Consider the following 20,053-nt stretch of genomic DNA (forward strand, 5'->3'; position numbering starts at 1 on the left):
CAGATACTGAGGATACAAGGGTGTTTTGACACTAGTTAAGTGTGAAAATACGGAACGACTTCTTCTTTAGCTTAAAGCTGGGAAAATCCAGAAATCAATATTTATTATTCAATATAGATGTAATACCTCAGTCTCTGTGAATTAGGAACAAATCGTAGAAAAGCCCCCAATGTCTTTGGAAAGAGGGTCCTTGGCAAAACTGAAAGACAAAATCTAACATTCTTTCCTCCTTGTATCACCTCTTCCTCTCTCCCCCAAAAAATACCTGGGCTGGGGAATGTCTGATATAATTAATTATACCAGAGTGTATAATCTAGGAACAAATGTTCCTTCTTCCAGGGATATAAGCAGTTTAAATCTTCTCTATAACTGGAATGAAAGGTCCAATTTAGAACTGGATTTGGATTCCAGTTTTGCTACCTACTTCCTGTGTGCCACTCAACCTCCATGGACTACAGTTCTCTGATCCACTAAGTGGGGCATAATTAACAGTTTTCTACGGCACAGCTGTGTGGATTAAATTAATTCAACAAATTTTTACTGAATGTCTACTAAATCACCAGGCATTCTACTATAGCCTGGGAATACAGGAGTGACATCAAAATAGACAAAGTCTCTGTGCTCATGGAACTTACATGCTAACTGGGGAAAGGGAAACAAAATAAAACAAATAAATATATAATGCCAGGAGGGAGAAGTGCTACAGCAAAAAACCAAGTGTGGTGGTGACGGCAGGGAAGCTTATAGGCAACATAAGGAGGCTGGAATTTGTCATGTAAGAGCCTCTCTGAAAAGGTGACATCTGAGCAGAGACTTGAAGGCAGAAATGGAGTAAGCCATGTGACTTTTTTGGGGGGATACAAATGCAGGCAGAAGGAAGAGCAAACAGATTTGTGAAGGAGCATGCTTCGAGTAAAAAGTGATGGTTGGTGACTTTGAAAAGTATATTGTGGTGATATTTCGAGAGCTGGGAATCAGTAAAGAGTTTTAAGCAAAGAACTGATATAATCTGACACATTATAAAAGGAATCTTTCGGTGTAGAGTAAACACTGCAAGAGGCACAAGGGCAGAAGCAGGTAGCCCAGATAGGAGAATTCCACAATAACCTGGGGAAGGAAGCAGTTGGTGTTGGCTTGGACCACAGTGATGTTAGGGAGAGGTGATGAGAAATGTTTAGATTCTGGATTTATTTTCAAGATTGGACCTGTGGCATTAGGTCTGCCCAGGCTGTGATGAAGTCAAGATGATTGCAACGTTTTTGGTTTTGGCAACTGGAAAAACAGAGATGATATTTCTTGAGATGCTGGGCTACCTTGAGTGGAACTGGGGTGTGTAATTAAAAGTTTGGGTTTGGACTTGTAAAATTTGAGATGACTATTGGATGTTCAACTGGAGATGTCATATAGGCAATTCAAAATGTATGAAAGGACTTGATACATGGCGAAGCTGTATATGAATGTAAGAACTCTGGTTAAAAACCAGTTAATTCATGTTACTCCATAACAACTGTGTGTTCTCTAACCAAGGCCGGAGTAAGGGAGTAGGCAGTCAGGTTGCACATGTAAATCACTGCTCTTTCTGAAAATCCTGAGAGTCACATTCAACTTTCTTCTTTGAGCAGTAGCAGCAACAACAATAAAAAAAGCACGTAATAGTAACCAAGTTGGGATAAAGTTGTGGAACTCACTGTTGAACTTCAGTTACAGATCGCTGTCTGGCTTTCAAATGTTAGATACCAACTAATTAACTACTGTATTCATGAGTAGCCTTGACTTGCCTAAATTTAAGTAAAAATCTAATGAGGAAAATAAAATGAAGACTTCGAAAAGCTGAGGACCTAAACTGTCTATTTCACTGTCTGAAAGTAGTTAACGCCTTTCCTATTAGATGACATTTCATTAGTAAGCAATCCATAGCTGGATTTTATAAAATAACAAGCAAATCCGTAAGACATATAATATGCTCTGATCACTAAGATTTATTTAAAAGCACATTTGATAAAATTTGCAATGAAAGAACTATGCTAAAATGCTTGTAAAGATTATTCTTAATTTGTCTCAGATACTTTTATGTATGTGTGTAATTTTTGTTTTGTTTTTTTTAAACACTTAAGGCATGAATTTTATCATTCCTTTTTTTGGAGAATTTCCCCTGGCAGATACTGTCTTGTCATTACCAAAGAAAACAACGTTTTCTAGTAATAGATATGAACACTGACACAGAATGTCTGACTTGAGCCTAGGTTGCCTGAGATACTGAAAATAAATAACAAACATGCTTGACTTTCCTATCTATCTAATCTTAAGTCTGTTGAGAATCCTTACTTATTTCTTATAATATGTCCAGATTCACAGGAAGAAAGAAAAAGACAAATTAAAAATGGGTTACCTCTGTGCATTTCTACTGTAAAAACAGGTATCTGGCCTATTGTGCCACATGACTCCTTAGTTAGGATGTCTGTCATTAGAACCTCTGAGACAAAAAACATTAGACACAGAGTGTCAGAGTATTTTCAAAGTTTTTTTTTGGCAGGGAAAAAAATATAGGAATATAACATATTCCATTATTTTGCTTCTGAATTCAAGTACTCTTGTTAATTTTACTTGGTGTATGATTTTTAAGAAAAAATACTTTGACATTATACACAAAAAGAAATAACTGGACAATAGTATACATGAAAACTATTATACATTTGATTGGCAGTCAAATAAATGTAAATTAAAGCAACCATAAGATATCATTTTTCATCTACTGGACTGGCAGAGATTAGAAAAATTTGAAATCCTCAAAGCTGAGGAGAGTGTAAGGAAGTATTAATACTATACTATCATATATTGATGGCCACAATGTACACTGATACAATTTTTCTGGAGGACAATTTTTCAACCTTTATCAGAAACTCTTATAAATATGTCCAAAATTTTTACACAAAAATTCCACGTCAACAAATTTAGCTTCAGAAAATAATCATACAAATATATGAAAATCTAATTATAAGGATGTTCATCACACTGCTGATTATAACAGAAGCAATGACAACAACCTAAATATCCAACCACAGAAACTTTTTGTTAAATTTTGGTAAATTTATATAATGAAATACTATGTAGCCTCTATAATTATAACACAATTAAATACTTACTGGAAAGATATACAGTGTTGGGCAAAAATATATAATGTTAGGCAAAAAAGTAGTTAAGAAGCCATGGGGAGTATGGCTCACTTTTGATAAAACGATGGAGGTATGTATGCATACATATTTATATGTATAAATATATATGCGGAAAACAAAAATCTCAAGAGATATACCAAAATGGCATGAATAGTGAGTTTGGGGGACATGATTATAGGTAAATATATTCCCTTTTGCTTATCTACAATATCTTTTTATTCTATAATAGATATGTAGACTGCAAAATTAAAAACATTACAATATTCACATATTAAACTTCATTTTAAAAGTACAGATTTTGAGCACTGAGGAGTCAGCAATAAGAAATATAATCCCCAACAAAATATAAAGCAACTTCTACTTTATAAATAAATAGATATCTGAATTATAACATTAAAATATATGTTCATACTGAAAAATAAATATAGTATTAAAAAATTGTTAGACATATCAGCAGTTTATTACACTTTTCTTCTTGGCCATAATGAGTTAGAGTTTCATCTGACAAGTATTTTCCCAGACAGAATACTATCATTGGTGGTTAAGTACTCAACTGAAGACTTGGCATCAAGTACAACTAACAATGTCATACACTCAACCTACACCATAGTCCTTGAAATATGTGAGGACAGATATTAAATTCCTCCCATGACCTATTTTTACTAGTAAACTTCTCAAGGGCAACTGTGTATAATTCAGAGGTAAGTACATGGCCCCTGAGAGTTCAGTAGATTCCTGGTTGTATATTCTTGGAAAACCTCCTTAAGCCTCATATGAGTTTCCTCATCTGTGAGAGGGAAACATCCTAGCCTTACTAGAGTATTTTAGTGAAGAAATGAGTTGGCACAGCTGATGTCCAGTACAGGGCTTGATTCAGTAGGAATACTAATGACTATCTTCCCCTAGCTTTTCTTAGCTTCATTTCATTTCTGCCATGTAGAACTTGAGTAAGTCCACACATTTTCCGAGACTTCTATTTCACAGAACAGACCACACCAGATTTACAAGCAGCTCAACTACTTGGTCTGATTTTTCCTTCCTCTTCCTCACTCTGTATATCCTTTACTGCAGAGGCTGTCAAAGAAAGATCCTCACATCACTGGTAGTGCAACATACACGCCAGGTGATTTATAGGCTGGTCAAAAGTAGAAAGTAAACATATAAGGTTCTCGTCCAGTAAAAGGAGAAAAGAAATATTAGATTTACTATGGCTTTATCATTAAAAACCTACCAAATGCAAGCTCCGGGTGATCACCAGTGCTACCGGCCCAGTGAACTTGAATAAAATGTATTGAGTAATGTAGTAAGGAGAATGGGCTTTGGGGCTAGACTCCCCAAGTTTAAATCCTGACAACATGACTGTTGCATAAGGCTAGGCAAGTTACTTAGTTTCTTTGTGCCTTTGTTTTCTCATTGGTAAAATGAAGATAATTATAATTATTACTTATTGCTCTAGTATCAAATCACTATCCAAGCATTAATGGAAAGGAAGAAAAAAGAAAGAGCAGGAGGAAAAAAAGGAGGGAGGGGAATTACAGAAAGTTATGGTGAAGGTCTATTCTTATTCTTGTTTTTGAAAATTGTTTACGGCAACCCACAACTCAAAGTTGTTTTATTTTCCTGTGCATTGAGAAGTTACGTCAGGGCCAGATGGCAATTCTTTCTAAGTAGCCAAACAAAATATAGTCAGTATCCTCAGGATGATTTCCTTTGCCATATTAGAAAACAAATGCTAATGGAGATGGCATTTATAATAGTCAAATGACTGAATTATAGGCAGTAAAAAGGAATATAAAGACATCTTAAAGCATATAATCTTGGCTTAAATAAATGAATTATTCTATGTTCTGAATGTACTGCACTCTTGCACTTTCTTTTGACATGAACATAAATGACATTTCATTAATCAGTTTTATTAATAGATTATTATAAATACTTCTTTACTAAATTTTCTTGGCATGATATTTGAACCTCTGTGAGTCACACTTCCCATGCTAGTGTATATGTATTTTATGTAAGCAGCTGAACCCTGGAGGCACCAAAACTCAAAGCTCTACAGCTAGGGCTATAAACTGCCTTGGTGAGTCTTCCTCTGCCTTTAGCCTGACTTCTGAACTTGGCTCTGGCTCTGGCACCCAAGCTATGTCTGGTTCTCTGGGCTCTGGTGTTAGTCCTGGCCCCAACCTCACTCTCCCATTTCCACCCATAAAACATGGTGTTTTATATTATATTAAAGCATATACCACAGAAAGGAGATAATAAGAAGGGATGAAGAAAAGCAATGAAACTAGTAAAAGCTGGGATTGGGTAATAACCTATACTTTTTCACATTGTTTCCTTTTATACACTATCAGTAATAGACATGCATTCCTAGATATGTATATTTAAGAATATTATATGTATATACACATATAATCATACATATTGCTAAAAATGGATGAATACTTCATACTGACCTTAGGGGGTTTAAACGGATAGTCTGGTGAAAAGGTAATATCAAGAAAGAACACCCCTCCTTCATAGACAGATCCTGGGGGTCCCAATATAGTTGACCTCCATTCATAAATGTTGTCTCCTTTGGGTCCAGCACTGAAATAAGACATACAAATGAAATGTGCTTAGAAATTACATAAAGCCTGGAATTTAAAAAATCTATTTATGGTAACAATAAATTGAGCAATTCCATAAAAACAGAACGAAGTTAATAGATTCTCTATTACAATTCATATTGTTCATATCATTGTTTTATAAATGAAATATGTTGATACTATTTAATAAAACAGAACCCAAAAGGTCCTGTTTTGTCATTCACAACCCTAAGCATATGTTACAGAAGAATCCAAGGACCACAGCCCAGAGGTAGGAAAACAAATGTTTAATAAAAGTGTGAAATTATTTGTCAAGTCAAAGAGACAAAATTTCAAAATGAGAAAGGCTGTTGGAGCACAACTACTCTAACCCCTTTGTTAACAACTGAGAACACAAATGAGGTCCATGGAGATTAGTAAATATGCATCATGCAAAGACTCAGCTCACATCTAATATCCCATCTGAATCCTTTTTTTTTTTAAAAAGACAGGGTCTTGCTCTGTTGCCCAGGCTGGAGTACAGTGGCAAGATCATAGCTCACTGCAACCTCCCACTCCTCAAGCTATCTGCCCTGCCTCAGCCTCCCAAGTGGCTGGGACTACAGGCATATGCCACCATGCCTGGCTGTTTTTTCTTTTTTTTTTTTGGGTGGGTGGGGGGAGATGAAGTCTTGCTATGTTGACCAGGATGGTCTTGAACAATCCTCCTTAAGCCACCCTCCTCCCTCAGCCTCCAAAGTGCTGGGATTATGGATGTGAGCCACTGTACCTGGTCCCTCCATCTAAATCTTTCTTTCTCCCCAAAGGACTCAGGACCCATAAATCAGAGCAGTGAGGTCTGGGGATGATAAAATGTACCATTTTGTTTTATAACTATGTTTTGTAACTTATTGCTTCTTCTGTCCCTCCCTAGAAGTTCCTTGAGGAGTAGGTTTTGCCTTGCTCTTAGTGCCTAGTAAGGAAATGTTCCTTAGATGATAGCAAAGCAAGTAAAGAAGCCACATGGCTACTAGCAGCAAACCTGTATCCCTGACTTTACTGGGGAAAATAAAGTCCACGAGTCAAATGAATTTTGTTAGTTCTCTCAAGTGAACAGATGGACAAAACGAGATTAGGATTTCATTTTTCCAGTGTTCTTCTTGCTTTAATAAGCTATTACCTACATCTAATAGCTAAAAATTCTCCTACACCCTGTAGCACAGTGGGCAATACTATTAAGGTGCTTGGGAAAGAGTTTATTGCCAACAAAGATTTAGCTTCTTTCCCTCTTATTTTGAAATCAATTTATATCTACAAAAATCCATTGTTGAGCAACCATTTTATCATGAATAGCCATTTATGATAAAAAGGAAAAACTCAGCAAAATTGGAATAGAAGGAAACTTCTTTAACCTGAAAAAGGACTTCTATCATAAATCTCACAGCAACTACTGTATTCAATGGAAAAATATTAAAAGCACTCCCTTTAAATTGAGGAACAAGACAAGGATGCCCACTATTTTTACTTCTAATCAGTACCATACTAGAGATCATATTCAGCAAAGTATGAAAAAAAAACCAAGAAAAAAACAAAAGGTATATGGATTGGAGTGGGAAAAATAAAGCTCTTAGCATTTATAGTATTTATGTTCACAGAAAAAAAATACAAAAATATATATAATTTATTAAACTTAATAGAAGTGTTTAGCAAAGTGGCTAGATATATGATCAATATCCAAATATCAACTTCATTTCAATATGCCAACAAAATTAAAAATGTATTTTTAAAATGAGTTACACCAGTATTAAAAATACAAGAAGCTTATGAATAAATTTCATGAAAGATATATAAGGTCTTTATGGACAAAATTATAAAACTTATTGATATACACTCAAGAGAGCTAAATAAAAGGAGAGCGATACCAAGTTTATGGGTAGGGAGTAACAGTGGAAGGGGAGCTCCATTTTGCTTCTGATCCCCTGCAGTAACATCCTTTAGCTTAAAAGCTTCTGCTTAGCTGCACGTAGACCAGCTAATTATAGGAAGAATTTATTTTGTAGTTCAACTCTAGAAGAAAGATGATAACCATCCTTTTCCCAAAACTAACTCCTGGGGAGATAAGGAAAGTATGCACACAAGTAACAATGCTATGTTAAAGATTTATAGGAACATCTTGACCTGACCTACATCCTCCAAAGTTAACTGACCAAGAACAATGAAGTTTTACAACCTCCTCAGACTCTCCCTGACGCCCAGATGTCTATAGTCCTCAGTTACTTCTTGCAAGCTGCGCCCCCTTAACATAAAAAGGAGCCTAAAGTTCATATAACTTAGAAAGGTTCTTTAGGACATTAGTCCTCCATCTTCTCAGTTTGCTGGCTCTCTGAAGAAAAGTCATTTTCCTTGCACCAACATCTTGTCTTTCAACTTACTAGATGTCCTGTGGTGAATGGTACAAGCTTGGATTCATTATAGGGAGACTCAATATCCTTCAGAAGTAAATTTCCCCAAACTGATCCATTACAATTCCAACCAACGTCTAACAGTTTTTAAAAAATGAAACTTCACAAGTTGATTTTAAAATTTGTTTGGAAGCTCATAGAAACTCCTCAAACTTTTCCACACACATATGGAAACTTGATTTATATCAGAACTGATGAGACTGGAAAATAGTTTTTGTATTTGGAAAACAGAGAAATTGAATTTTTATCTTTAATAAATACACAAAACTCTCCTGCAGAAGGATTAAACACTTAAATGCAAAAGTCAAAATTTTAGAATCTGACTGATGAAAGTGACAAGGCAAGCCAACAAACTGAGAAAAGATAGTTGGGTCATATAAAACCAACCAAATTCTAGTGTACAGAACTTACAAATTCCTAAGAATCAGTAAGAAGAAGCCTAGCTCCACTAAAAAAGACATGAATAGACATTTCTAAAAAAAGAAAAAGGAAACACAAATGGCCAATACTATGAAAAATGCTCAGTCTCATCCAAATCAGGGAAATGAAATCTAAAATCACAATTCTGTAATATTATTTCACAAAATATATAGGCTAAAATAAATGCCTGACAAAACCATGTGTTGATGAGGATGTGGGAAAACCATAACTCCTAAATCACTTTGGATAAGAATGTAGGCTTATTTAGTTAAGTTGAATATACAGTTGATTCTTGAACAACACAGGTTTGAACTGCATGTGTCCACTTAAACATAAATTTTCTACACTAAGTACATTATAAATCTTTTGAGATTTGTGACAATATGAAAAACTTTCAGATGGACTACACAGTCTAGAAATATCAAAAAAATTAAGAAAATGTTTAAGTATGTCATATGCATAAGGTATATGTAGATACTAGTCTATTTTACCATTTACTACCATAAAACATACACAAATCTCTAATAAAAAGTTAAAAGGTGTCAAAACTTACACAAACACCTACCATACATGGCACCATTCACAGTCAAGAGAAATGTAAATGAAGATGCAGTATTAAATCATAACTGCAAAAAATTAACTGTAGTACATACTTTACAATTGTAATAATTTTGCAGCCAATCTCTTGTTGATATTGTTGTGAGCACAAGTGTTGCAAGTATCTGCTTAAAACACCATGTGACACTAGTCATCTCCGCATGAGCAATTTTTCTCTCCAGTAAATTGTGTATTGCAGCAAAAAGTGATCTCTCACGGTTCTTGTGTGTTTTTCATTGTGTTTCATGCAATACAGTAAACTTAAATAACACCATGGGACCCATAAAAAGTGCCACTAGTGATGCTGGAAGTGCTCCCAAGAAGCAGACAAAAGTCATGTCAGTAGAAGAAAAAGTTGAATTACTTGACCTTCGATTGAGATCTACAGTTGTGGCTGCTCACTATTTCGGAGAGACAATTCATCTGGTAAACAGATGTTACAAACTTATAGTATTGATAAATACATTACAGTATTGTAAATGTATTTTCTCTTCCTTCCTTATGATTTTCTTAATAATATTTTCTTTTCTCTAGTCAACTTTATTGTAAGGACACAGTATATAATACATATAACATACAAAATATGTGTTAATTGACTATTCATGTTATCATCAGTAAGCCTTCTCTGATCAACACTAGGCTATTAATAGTTAAATTTTTTGGGGGGGTCAAAATTATACATGGTCAAAGTTATGCATGGATTTTTGACTACACAGGGGGTCAGCTCCCCTAACCTCCATGTTGTTCAAGGGTCAACTGTACTCTTATTTTACAACATAGCAACTGCACTCCTAGGTATTTACCACAGAGAAACTGACACGTGTGTACCAGAAGACATGTATAAGAATGTTCTTAGAAGCATCATTTGTAATAGCAAAATTGGAAACAACACAAATGCCTACTGACAGAAAAAGGGATAAATTTACCCAAAGGAATGCTATACAGCAGTGAAAATATCTGGAGAAACATGAATGAATCTTGAAGATATACTGAATAAAAAAGCAAGTCTAAAAAGAATATATACAGTATGATATTATTTCTACAGTGCTTAAAAACAAGAAAATATATTGTTGAGAGATACATAAATATGGGGTAAGGCAAGAAAATCAATAAGAAAAAAGTTCAGAGGAGTGATTTTCTGGGTGGGAGCAGAGGCTGGAAGAGCAGCATACAGGAGGTTCAAGAGTTCTGGGTAGTTCTTCCCAGTGTGTGTGGTGTATTCAAGAGTTATCTGTTTTATTACTAGGTTTCATAACCTACTTATGTATTAGATATGTTCTTATATTTGTATCAAAGTTTTATATTAAGAAAAAGTATGCCAAAAATATACCAAAATGCTATGTGAGAAAAACAAGTTGCAGCATATGTACAGTATAATCCTACTGTATAAATTAAAGATCCTAATGTATAAATACTTTATATTGTTTACAGATACATATCTTTGTCAAAGTCATTTAAGAAATAGACTGGAAAGATATACCTAAATTTATGATAGTGGCTGTGCAAAGAAAAAGAACAGGGGTGAGGTCAAGTGGGGACATGGGAGGAAATATATCTAGAGATGAGAAATGAAGCAGAGTTCAATTTTATTTCTAGGGTTTAATTTTTCTTATTTAAGAAAAGATGAAATCATATCACAGTTACCCTAGCTTAGTGCAAAGGGCTGAAATATATTGAGAAGCAGTGGTGCAAGAGACCAGAGTTTAGCACTATTGCCCTATCTTTGCTCTTACCTACCAATCCTGAAGCTGGCAATGAGGCACAGAGTATATTCATCCCAGATGACAATAAAACTTTGGCAACCTGCCTCTTGTTGCCAGACAAGCTCACTCACTCAGATGAATAATAATACACATGGTTACGTCCTGAGCTATAATTAAACTCAATATGAATAGATAAATTTATCAGAAGGAAGAGCTTAGAAGTAGAGTAAATTATAGGTTTATAGTTACAACATTACTTCAAGGTAGATGAAGAAATTTAGTTAAAAAATACGCAAAGGAGAGTAGTACACAGCTATGAAACAATGCACACAAACAATTTTCAAACACAAAGATATAATTTCTCCAAGTCACTTTGAGGAACTTTTAAGATGAGCTTCCAAGAATGGTAACCACAGTTAGTTTTACAATATGAGCTAAATAAGGAGTCATCAAATAGTGTCGTTGAGGAAGAGAATCAGAAGACAGGAGGTATCTCACTAAAGAGGGCAGTGTCTGCAGATAATGTAAACTCATTTTGTGACAATTCCAAGTTTTATTTGGCTCTGTAAGCACTCCAAAGTTTACTGGTTCTTTGAAGTCAGTCAGCCATCTAATAGTAGACTAAAATAACATAGCCATTATTATTACTCTGAGTTGGTTTATACTGTTAGGGTATACCTCCTTTTTAAGAAATATTGAGCTGGCAGCAACAAACTACCTTGAAAACAGATTGGTGTTTTATAATGCAATATAAAACTATTTCCAGATTGCGTTTTAGCAATCTGGCCTCTTCTACCATTTTAGAAATGGTATGTCTGCATCACCTGCAATTCCAAACCTAATAGCAGTGGTTCTTGAACTATACAGCCCTGTGCCCCACTCTCATGTGGATATATCCCAGGTGAAAGCCCTTGGTATAAAAGTTCAGAACTTGTTATATAATACAGTAGCCTTATGGCTACTGAGCACTTGAAATGTGGCTAGAGCAAATTGAGATGTGCTGTAAATGTGAAATATATACCAAATTTTGAAAACAATGCAAAGGAAAACAAAATATCTCATTAATAATAATTTTAATAACACTGAATATGTATCTACTTAATTAATAATAAATAATTACATGTTGAAATGGCAATATTTGGGATATATTGGGCTAAAATATATTAAAATAAACTTATTTTTTTTTTGCTTTTTAAAATGTGGCTCACATTGTATTTCTATTCCACAGTACTGTTCTAGACTAGTGTTACCCCATAAAGCTTCTGTGATAATGGAAATGTTCTAGTTCTGCTTTCCTTTATCCAATATGGCAGCCACTAACCACATGTGGTCATTAGGCACTGGAAATGAGGTTGGTGAGATCAGAACTAAAATTTCATTTGATTTTAATGAATTTAAATTTAAGTAGCTACATGTGGGGACCAGTGCCTACTGTTTGGATAATTCCAGTCTAGAGGCCCATATTGACCAAAATTATTTTTAATGTCAGAATTATTTAGATCTATTCAAAACAGAAGAATGGGCTTGTATATACTTTACTGAACCAAAGAAGTGAGAAGCAAATGCTATAGATTGTTTTGTATTTTTAATGATTACTTCTCCCCTAAATTGATCAAATAAAATTTGGTGCCAAAGGATACTTGCAGTACAGCAAAATGGTAAAGAACATAAATAGGCTCTAGAGTCTGACTTGCTCATCTGAATCCTAGCCCTGCTATTTAAAACCTGTTATGACCCTGGGTAAACGTGTATTCCTTGTATGTCTAAAGTTTCCTCATCAGCAAAATGGAATAATTATAGCACCAATCTCGTGAAGCAACTGTAAATTTTTAGTAGTATTGTACTCATAGAACTTGGAAAATGGACTCTGTAAAAGCACAAATAGCTTCCAAATGTTAGTTGCTATTGTGGCTGCTACTGCATGTTGTGGATGATACAGAAGTTTACAAATACACTCAAAAGGTTATCTGTCTAGTAAATTTATAAAAAGAGTTTCAGGATCTTTGGACTAGAAAACAAGCTACCAAGACCTGTATATTAAAAAATAATAATAATCCTTCAGGCTAATCTTGTAATCTAATAATGTATATTTAGATAGGGCAGAACTTTGGAAATCATACAAATCCATAGCTGCTACTTTTAGGAAATCCAATTTGTCAATGAATAGAATGTTTATTTAACATCAGAATTTTGCTGTATGAGGTTATTTAGCAATGTTTTCCCACCTGCAGTATTCTTAAAATGATCAATTCTCTTAACATTATTTTAGATTTTATTTTTTAAATAAAGAAACCCAAACCTAACATTCATAGTTAAATTTCAAAAGAAAATTAGATAAGTTTATTAAAATGCAAATATACGCAAATTACAAATTGGTTGAATGCTTAAGGTTGCTGCTGACGAGAAATCCTTCTAGAGAATCATTGTTATAAACTATGCTCAGCTTCCCATGCTGCAGCCCCTATGTACAGCTGGAATACAACACACAATGAAAATGATGAAAAGGACTAGGCCCTCACTGTCTTTATTTAAGATCATAAGATGCTTTAAATATATTGAATACTTTCAATGTGCTGTGCCATGGCTGTGACTCTAAGTGCTGTGTCCGCTGCTTTTCCCCCAAACATTGATTTTGGAACAGTAAAGAGGAAGGATGTCTGGGCAAAGTTGGGATTCTGGCTCCGCAGGAGTAGAGTATCTCTAATGTGCTATCACTTCTCACTCACTCTTTCTGTGCCTCAATCCCTTCAAAAGTAAAGTGAGATAATAATGGTACCTGAATCAAAGAGTTATTGGGAAGTTAATGGGATTAATACAAATAAAATGCTTTGAATCTTGTTGAACATAGTAAATGTTGAATAAACATTAGTTATTTGCATTAGTATAAACCTTGATTGTAAGGGATTATAATTTTGATGGCGTAACTAGAACAAATCAAATGGGAATGGGCTTTTTAAAATTAGTATTCATGAAATAGGCTAGCTAAAATTAAAGTTTTAACTGCAGCTAACATTCATAGTTAGAAATTCAAGTATACTGCACAGCAAGTGAGAGTTGCCGTCTGTTAGTTCTATTACTCAGATTCTCTTAAAGTGTGTGTGTGACTCACCAGTTAGGGAGGTATCTTGTCTGAAGAATAGGTGTTCAGTCCCTGCAGACCCAAATTAAACTTATTAAAGATGATCTTCAGAGCAGGGGACTGACCTGAAATTGATGTGGATAGGGTGGTGAGAAGATAGTACAAGGGGATTTTTCAGAAGCTCTAGCTTGTATGTAAGACTCTGTGGAACAAAATTCATCTCTTTCAGCGGGCAGGTACATTGTTCACACTCAAATGATACACTGCACCTATGTCCAAAGTTCCTTTGGAAGCTAGCTGTAGGAATATTGAGCTTCTGGCTTACAACATAATAGTGAATGCGTTTCCTCTAAGTAGTGTATCCCTCTAATTTAGGATTCTATTCTAATTCGTTTGTCCTCTTCAATACCTCTTCTGTGTTTGCCTCCTCAGAAGTTCTACCCTCAGCCATCTAGTCTTCTCACCTCCATTCTGGGTATCTCATTTTCCACCTTTGATAATCTACCAAACAGTGACAGAATCTTTAATCTGGTCAGAAATCTGAGGGTCATCCTTGACTATGCTTCCTCCTTCTCTCCTTTAAATTCTCCAAATCCTGTTGAATCTTACTTCATAGTACCTCTATAATCTGTCTTTTGGCTCTATCAACTCTCACTTAGGTTATGGCATCAGCATCCTCTCTGTGGTTTCTCTGCCTACAGTCTTGCCTTCCTCCAATATATTCACCACGCTGCAGACAGGGCAATATCCAGAAACTCTTTTAAATGTGATCTTTTGTTTTTCTGATTCTCTGTCTTCTTCAAGATCAAGCCCAAATTTCTTGGTGGCATACAAGGTCTTTCATAAAGATTTGGTTCCCATTTACATTTCTGTCCTCATCCCTTGTCATCCCTTGCCACTCCCAGAGCTCTCCTCCAACTCTATTCTCCAATCATATTGGAATTTACCTGTAGAACTACCAAGGGAGCTGGGCTCTTTCTAGTCTCCTGGCTTTTGCATAAGATGTTTGTAGCTCTCACTATTCTATTTGACCTTTAGGTCTTCTTAGCTGCATCCTCCTCCAGGACATCTTCCCCAGACCCTAAAGGCTACATTAGGTTTTCCTTTGGAAGTGGTAATATTCTATACAAACATTAGCATTATAAAAACAGAGATATGCATGGGACCTTTAATATTGAGGAAAGAGGAAATATTAAGTAACAGCATAATGTGAATCACAAGAAAAAGGAACTCTACCCTGATAGTGAAAAGGCAGCCCCTATGCCCAAGACAGTGTTGAGAAACAGGCCAGTTGTGTATTGTCTGAGAGGTCAAATTAAGAACAGTGTTTAATAAACTCCTGAGGTTTCCTGTATGTATATATATTTTTTGAGATAGAGTCTCACTCTGTCACCCTGGCTAGAGTACAGCAGCATTATCATAGCTCACTGTAACCTCAAACTCCTGGGCTCAAGCAATCCTCCTGCCTCAGCTTCCCAAGAATTTGGGACTATAGGTGCACACCACCATGGCCGGCTAGTTTTTTCTACTTTTTGTAGAGACAGGGTCTCACTCTTGCTCAGGTTGGTCTCAAACTCCTGACCTCAAGCAATCCTCTCACCTTGGCCTCCTAGAGTGCTAGGATTACAGGTGTGAGCCACCATGCCTGGCCTGGATATATTGTTTAACCTTTTCATTCTGGGCATGTTTTAAAGATTTGTTAAACAGCCATTTTTATCTCAGCTACCAAATTCTTTTTGTAGTTTTTCAAACTAGAAACTCAATGGCCATCTTTGAACCACTCTCTTCATTTCTTTGGCAAACCTACCACACTTCTTCCTGTAATAGTGCTTTTCTTGCCCACCTCCTGACCTAATCTGTGCTTTTAAACTCTATTCTGTGTGAGAAATGAAAGGCCTCAAGGTACTCAGGGATTCCAGAAATAGCCTCTCTTATCAGTACTGTGAGAACACTTTTGGCATGTGAGATGGCCAATGTAGCAAGTAATGTTTCTTTATTATTTAATTTTTTTCCCTCCACACATGTGTTAGACAGGAAGGCTGTAGAGCTTTAATGTGTCTACTGATCTTATCTGCAGTGTAAACAAGCTTTTGAAAGGAGTGCAAACCACTGCTGCCCCTACACAGTTTTTAGGAAGCCAAATCCCTTCTCAAAAATTTTCAATTCTCAAAAATGTGACCACGCATAGATGACAAACTATAAGAGAGAGAGAGAGAATTTTTCAAGTTTGGAAGAAAGGCTAAATGTCAGCCCTGTAGGGGAAGAAAGGTGGTAGGTAGCTAAAATAGATCCTATAGGCTGGGCACAGTGGCTCACCTATAATCCCAGCACTTTGGGAGGCAGGGGCAGGAGGATCACCTGAGGCCAGGAGTTCCAGACCAGACTGTGCAATGTAGTGAGACCACATCTCTACAAAAAATAAAAAAATTAGCCAGGCGTGGTGGCATCTGCCTGTAGTCCCAGCTACTCAGGAGGCTACGGCAGGGGGATTGCTTAAACCTAGGAGTTGAAGGTTACAGTGAGCTCTAACCCAGGCAATAGAGTAAGACTCTGTCTCCAAAAAACAAAAACAAAACAACAACAACAACAACACAAAATAAAATAACATAATAAAATATAATAAAATAAAAATGACCCTGTAAATAATCCAGCAGTAAAAGATACTGATTGATTTCCAACACGAGGTGATGTTTAGCAGACTTAATTCAAAAGTTCCCTATGATTACTTCAGGAAATCAAGACCCCCAGAGGACCAAAATACTGGCTATAGGGGTGCTGAGACTTATTTTCAATGATTACCCACCTTTTCCTCATTTCCTATTATGTGTAAGGCACTGTACTGAGATCTGGGCAAGATAAAGAATAGTCCTGATCCCCAAGGGGCTTCCTGTCTGGGCAATCAGAGAGCAGGCAAGATGTATTTGTTCCACAGGATTCATAACCAAGATGCTACCGGAGCCCTGCAAAAAGAATGATTTCATTTCCTGGTGGGTGGGCTGCTTTACCCTGTCTTACAACACAACAGTACCATATCTCATTTCACCAGTGAAGAAGAAACATTAGAGTCTAAGAGTGAGCATATGGTTTGAACAAGTCCCACAGGTGGTTCTGACACAAATTGCACCTCCTCTAGGGAAAGGCTTCATAAAAGGGGTGGCAATTAAGCTGGACTGGAAAGGTAAAGTACATTTCCATATGTACAGGAAGATGGGGCATAACAGGTTAAAGTCACCTCATGGGAAAAAGGCAGGGAAGAAGAAAGTGGGTGTCCTGTCAGGAGAACAACAAATATTATATACCAGGATGGCTGAAGTGAGATAGTATATGGCCTTACATGCCATGAAAAGGAATTGGAAATGTATTCTGGAGAACTGTGGTTTTCAAATTTGTTGTTCCCAGGAGCTGCAAAGCTCCACTGAGGTCTCTTGTGGTCACTAAGCTCCCTGCTATCTCTCCACCTGAGATTCAACCAGAAAAACTCCACTGTGTATGTGCGTACTGTCAATACTTGATTTCTTTCAGTGTTCTCTGAATAAAGGGAGTCCAATGCTTAAAAAAGAGCCTGAACTGCTTCTGGAACTCCCCTAACTCCCAAAAAAGCCTACCTCTGAACCCAGAACAAATGAATCAGAATCTAATGAGCGCTTGGAACCACTGTGAGAGAACCACTATCTCATACTACGGAGTCACTGACGGCCTCCAAGTATGGTCCAGAGAGTAGTAGCATTAGGCAACCGTACTGAACCCGCTGAATATTTTTAACAAGATCTTCAGATGACTGCTGTATACATTAAAGGCTGACAGGCACTGATGGAAGGTTCTAAGGAGGGAGCACACAATGAATTCCATGTGATATAATAAGATCCACCATTTACTGGGCATCTTCTATGTGTTAGACATTGTGCCAGCTACTTTTCATACCATTCTGAGCCTGTGTTCTTATCTGTAAAAGGGGAAACATTTTTACCTTGTGAAGGTGTCATAAGAATTAGACATTTTATATTTATATACACAGAGTGTCAAGTGTAGTGCCTGGCCAAGAATGGGTTCTTTAAAAATGATAAATATTACCATTAATATATATTCCTTCAAATTACTACCACTCTGCAAACCTAAATGCTGCCTAAAATTAAACGTCAAAGAAGTTCAATGGCTTGGCAACAGTTACACAGTAAATGATGAAACTGAGTTTCAAACCTACACTGAAGTGCTCTTCTTTCCCACACAACAGTCTGACGGCAAGGCTCAGTGCAAACCGGAAGCAGGAGAAACATAAGATCCTGGTAGCACTGATAATAAACTAAATGGTGTCAACATTAGTTTGCTATATTTCTGTTTAAGTGACTAGAATTGGCTAAAATTACAAACAAATGCCAATAAAAAGCAGATTAGAGTTATTATGGTCTGAAGAAAACGTAGGTATGTCTTGTTATTTAAACACTAGCAATTTAACACTATTTATATAATAATATTTAGTTATTTAGCAATTTATTTAACAACATTTAATCTCTGGATAGGTTTATAGAGTTGACAAAGCATTTTCACATGCATCATCTTCTTTAACCTTCACCACAACTGTGTGAGAATAAGATTACTATTCTCAAATGAAATTGCTCCACTTTTTTCCTCCTTAAACCCCTATTTAATCTCATAAACCTGGATTTCCTAATACCTTCTAGTGGCTTTCATGAAAGAATCAGGCTTTGAGTTTAAAAACAAAAATCCAGGTACTCAGTGACATGCACAGATTTCACCTATCCTTCCTTCTTCCCTTCAGCCCATTAGCTAAGATCAGGAAGACAGATGGGTTTTTGGTCAAATGGGGTCAAGAACAGGGCGGGCAGCACGACACAGGATTAGCTACCTTATCTGTTCCACGGAAAGGGACGGAAGGTACTTGACTGAGTTCTGGGGGGGTCTTGGTGGAAGTGAGTTTTTAGGAGATCAGTCACATAGAACACCTTGGTAGAAACAGAGAATGGATAATCAAAAAGAAGACTGAGAAGTATACCTTTCAGCTTTTGGTATATTCACAAAATCTATTTGCCTTGATAAAATGAATTATTTTTCCTCCACATTAATTGTGGTGAGTATTTCTATTAGGAATTCTCTTAAGGGTCTACAAAATTGCTCATTCTATGGCTGTAAACACACATTTTCAAAAGGGAAGCAAATTAAAGGATCTAGAAATACGTAGTTCCTCACAATGCTCACAAGAGTGGAGTTATGACAGCACTTTCACATTATGTCACAGTCCACCACTCAACTGCTCAGTTGTCTAACAATGGTCCAATATGTCCTCGTTTTCATCTGAGATTTTTGCAGTCTGCTCTTGTACAACATTTATAGAAGTGACTTCTAGGCCAGGAGTGGTGAGAGGATCACTTGAGCTCAGGAGTTTGAGACCATCCTGAGCAAGAGCGAGACCCTGTTTCTACTAAGAATAGAAAAACAGCCAGGTGTGGTGGCGCTTGCCTATAGTTCCAGCTACTTGGGAGGCTGAGGCAGAAGTATTACTCTAGCCCAGGAGTTTGAGGTGCAGTGAGCTAATGATGAGCCACTGTATTCTATCCTGGGTGAGACTCTCTCTCAAAAAAAAAAAAGTGACTTCTAGCACTCAACTTAGTAATTTAATATTATACAAAGTTCATTAGTCATGGTAGCTACATCAATTTTTTACAGTAGCTATTACTGCCTTTCAGATTTCAGCTATTGCCTTCTCTCTTTTGTAAGCAAAACAAACACATATTTTACAGAAGATCTGCTATTTAAGAACCACCAATCTGTAGTATCCCTTAATAATTCCTGTCAACGTGGGCTATCTTTGAGGGATTTAGTGGTTTTTGCTTTGGCAGTGCTGCAATGGTGAAAATAACTAACGCTGCCCATCCCCATCTTCCAGCGTCTGCTAACATGTTGGTTTGTTGGCTGCCAAGAAGATTTAATTTATCCACTTCTCAGTTTGCATTAACCTTTGCATAATAAAGCACAGCTGAGGCTGCTGTAAGAAACAAACCGAGGAATGAATAATTAAAAACACCTTCTCAGCCTT

The 20,053-nt window shown here is 36.3% G+C and overlaps 1 protein-coding gene across 2 annotated transcripts in view; it reads right to left on the reverse strand.

Moving 5' to 3' along the window:
- Nucleotides 1-20,053, reverse strand: part of LOC123628350 (ubiquitin-conjugating enzyme E2 E2) — a 333,898-nt gene that overhangs the window by 68,103 nt on the left and 245,742 nt on the right. For both annotated transcript variants that reach the window (XM_045538028.1, XM_045538038.1), the window contains exon 4: nt 5,630-5,762. In XM_045538028.1, the coding sequence (XP_045393984.1) occupies nt 5,630-5,762 (133 nt within the window). The remainder of the gene's footprint in view (nt 1-5,629; nt 5,763-20,053) is intronic.

Source organism: Lemur catta, chromosome 1, assembly GCF_020740605.2.
Source record: "Lemur catta isolate mLemCat1 chromosome 1, mLemCat1.pri, whole genome shotgun sequence".
In the NCBI taxonomy this organism is placed as follows: Eukaryota; Metazoa; Chordata; class Mammalia; order Primates; family Lemuridae; genus Lemur; species Lemur catta.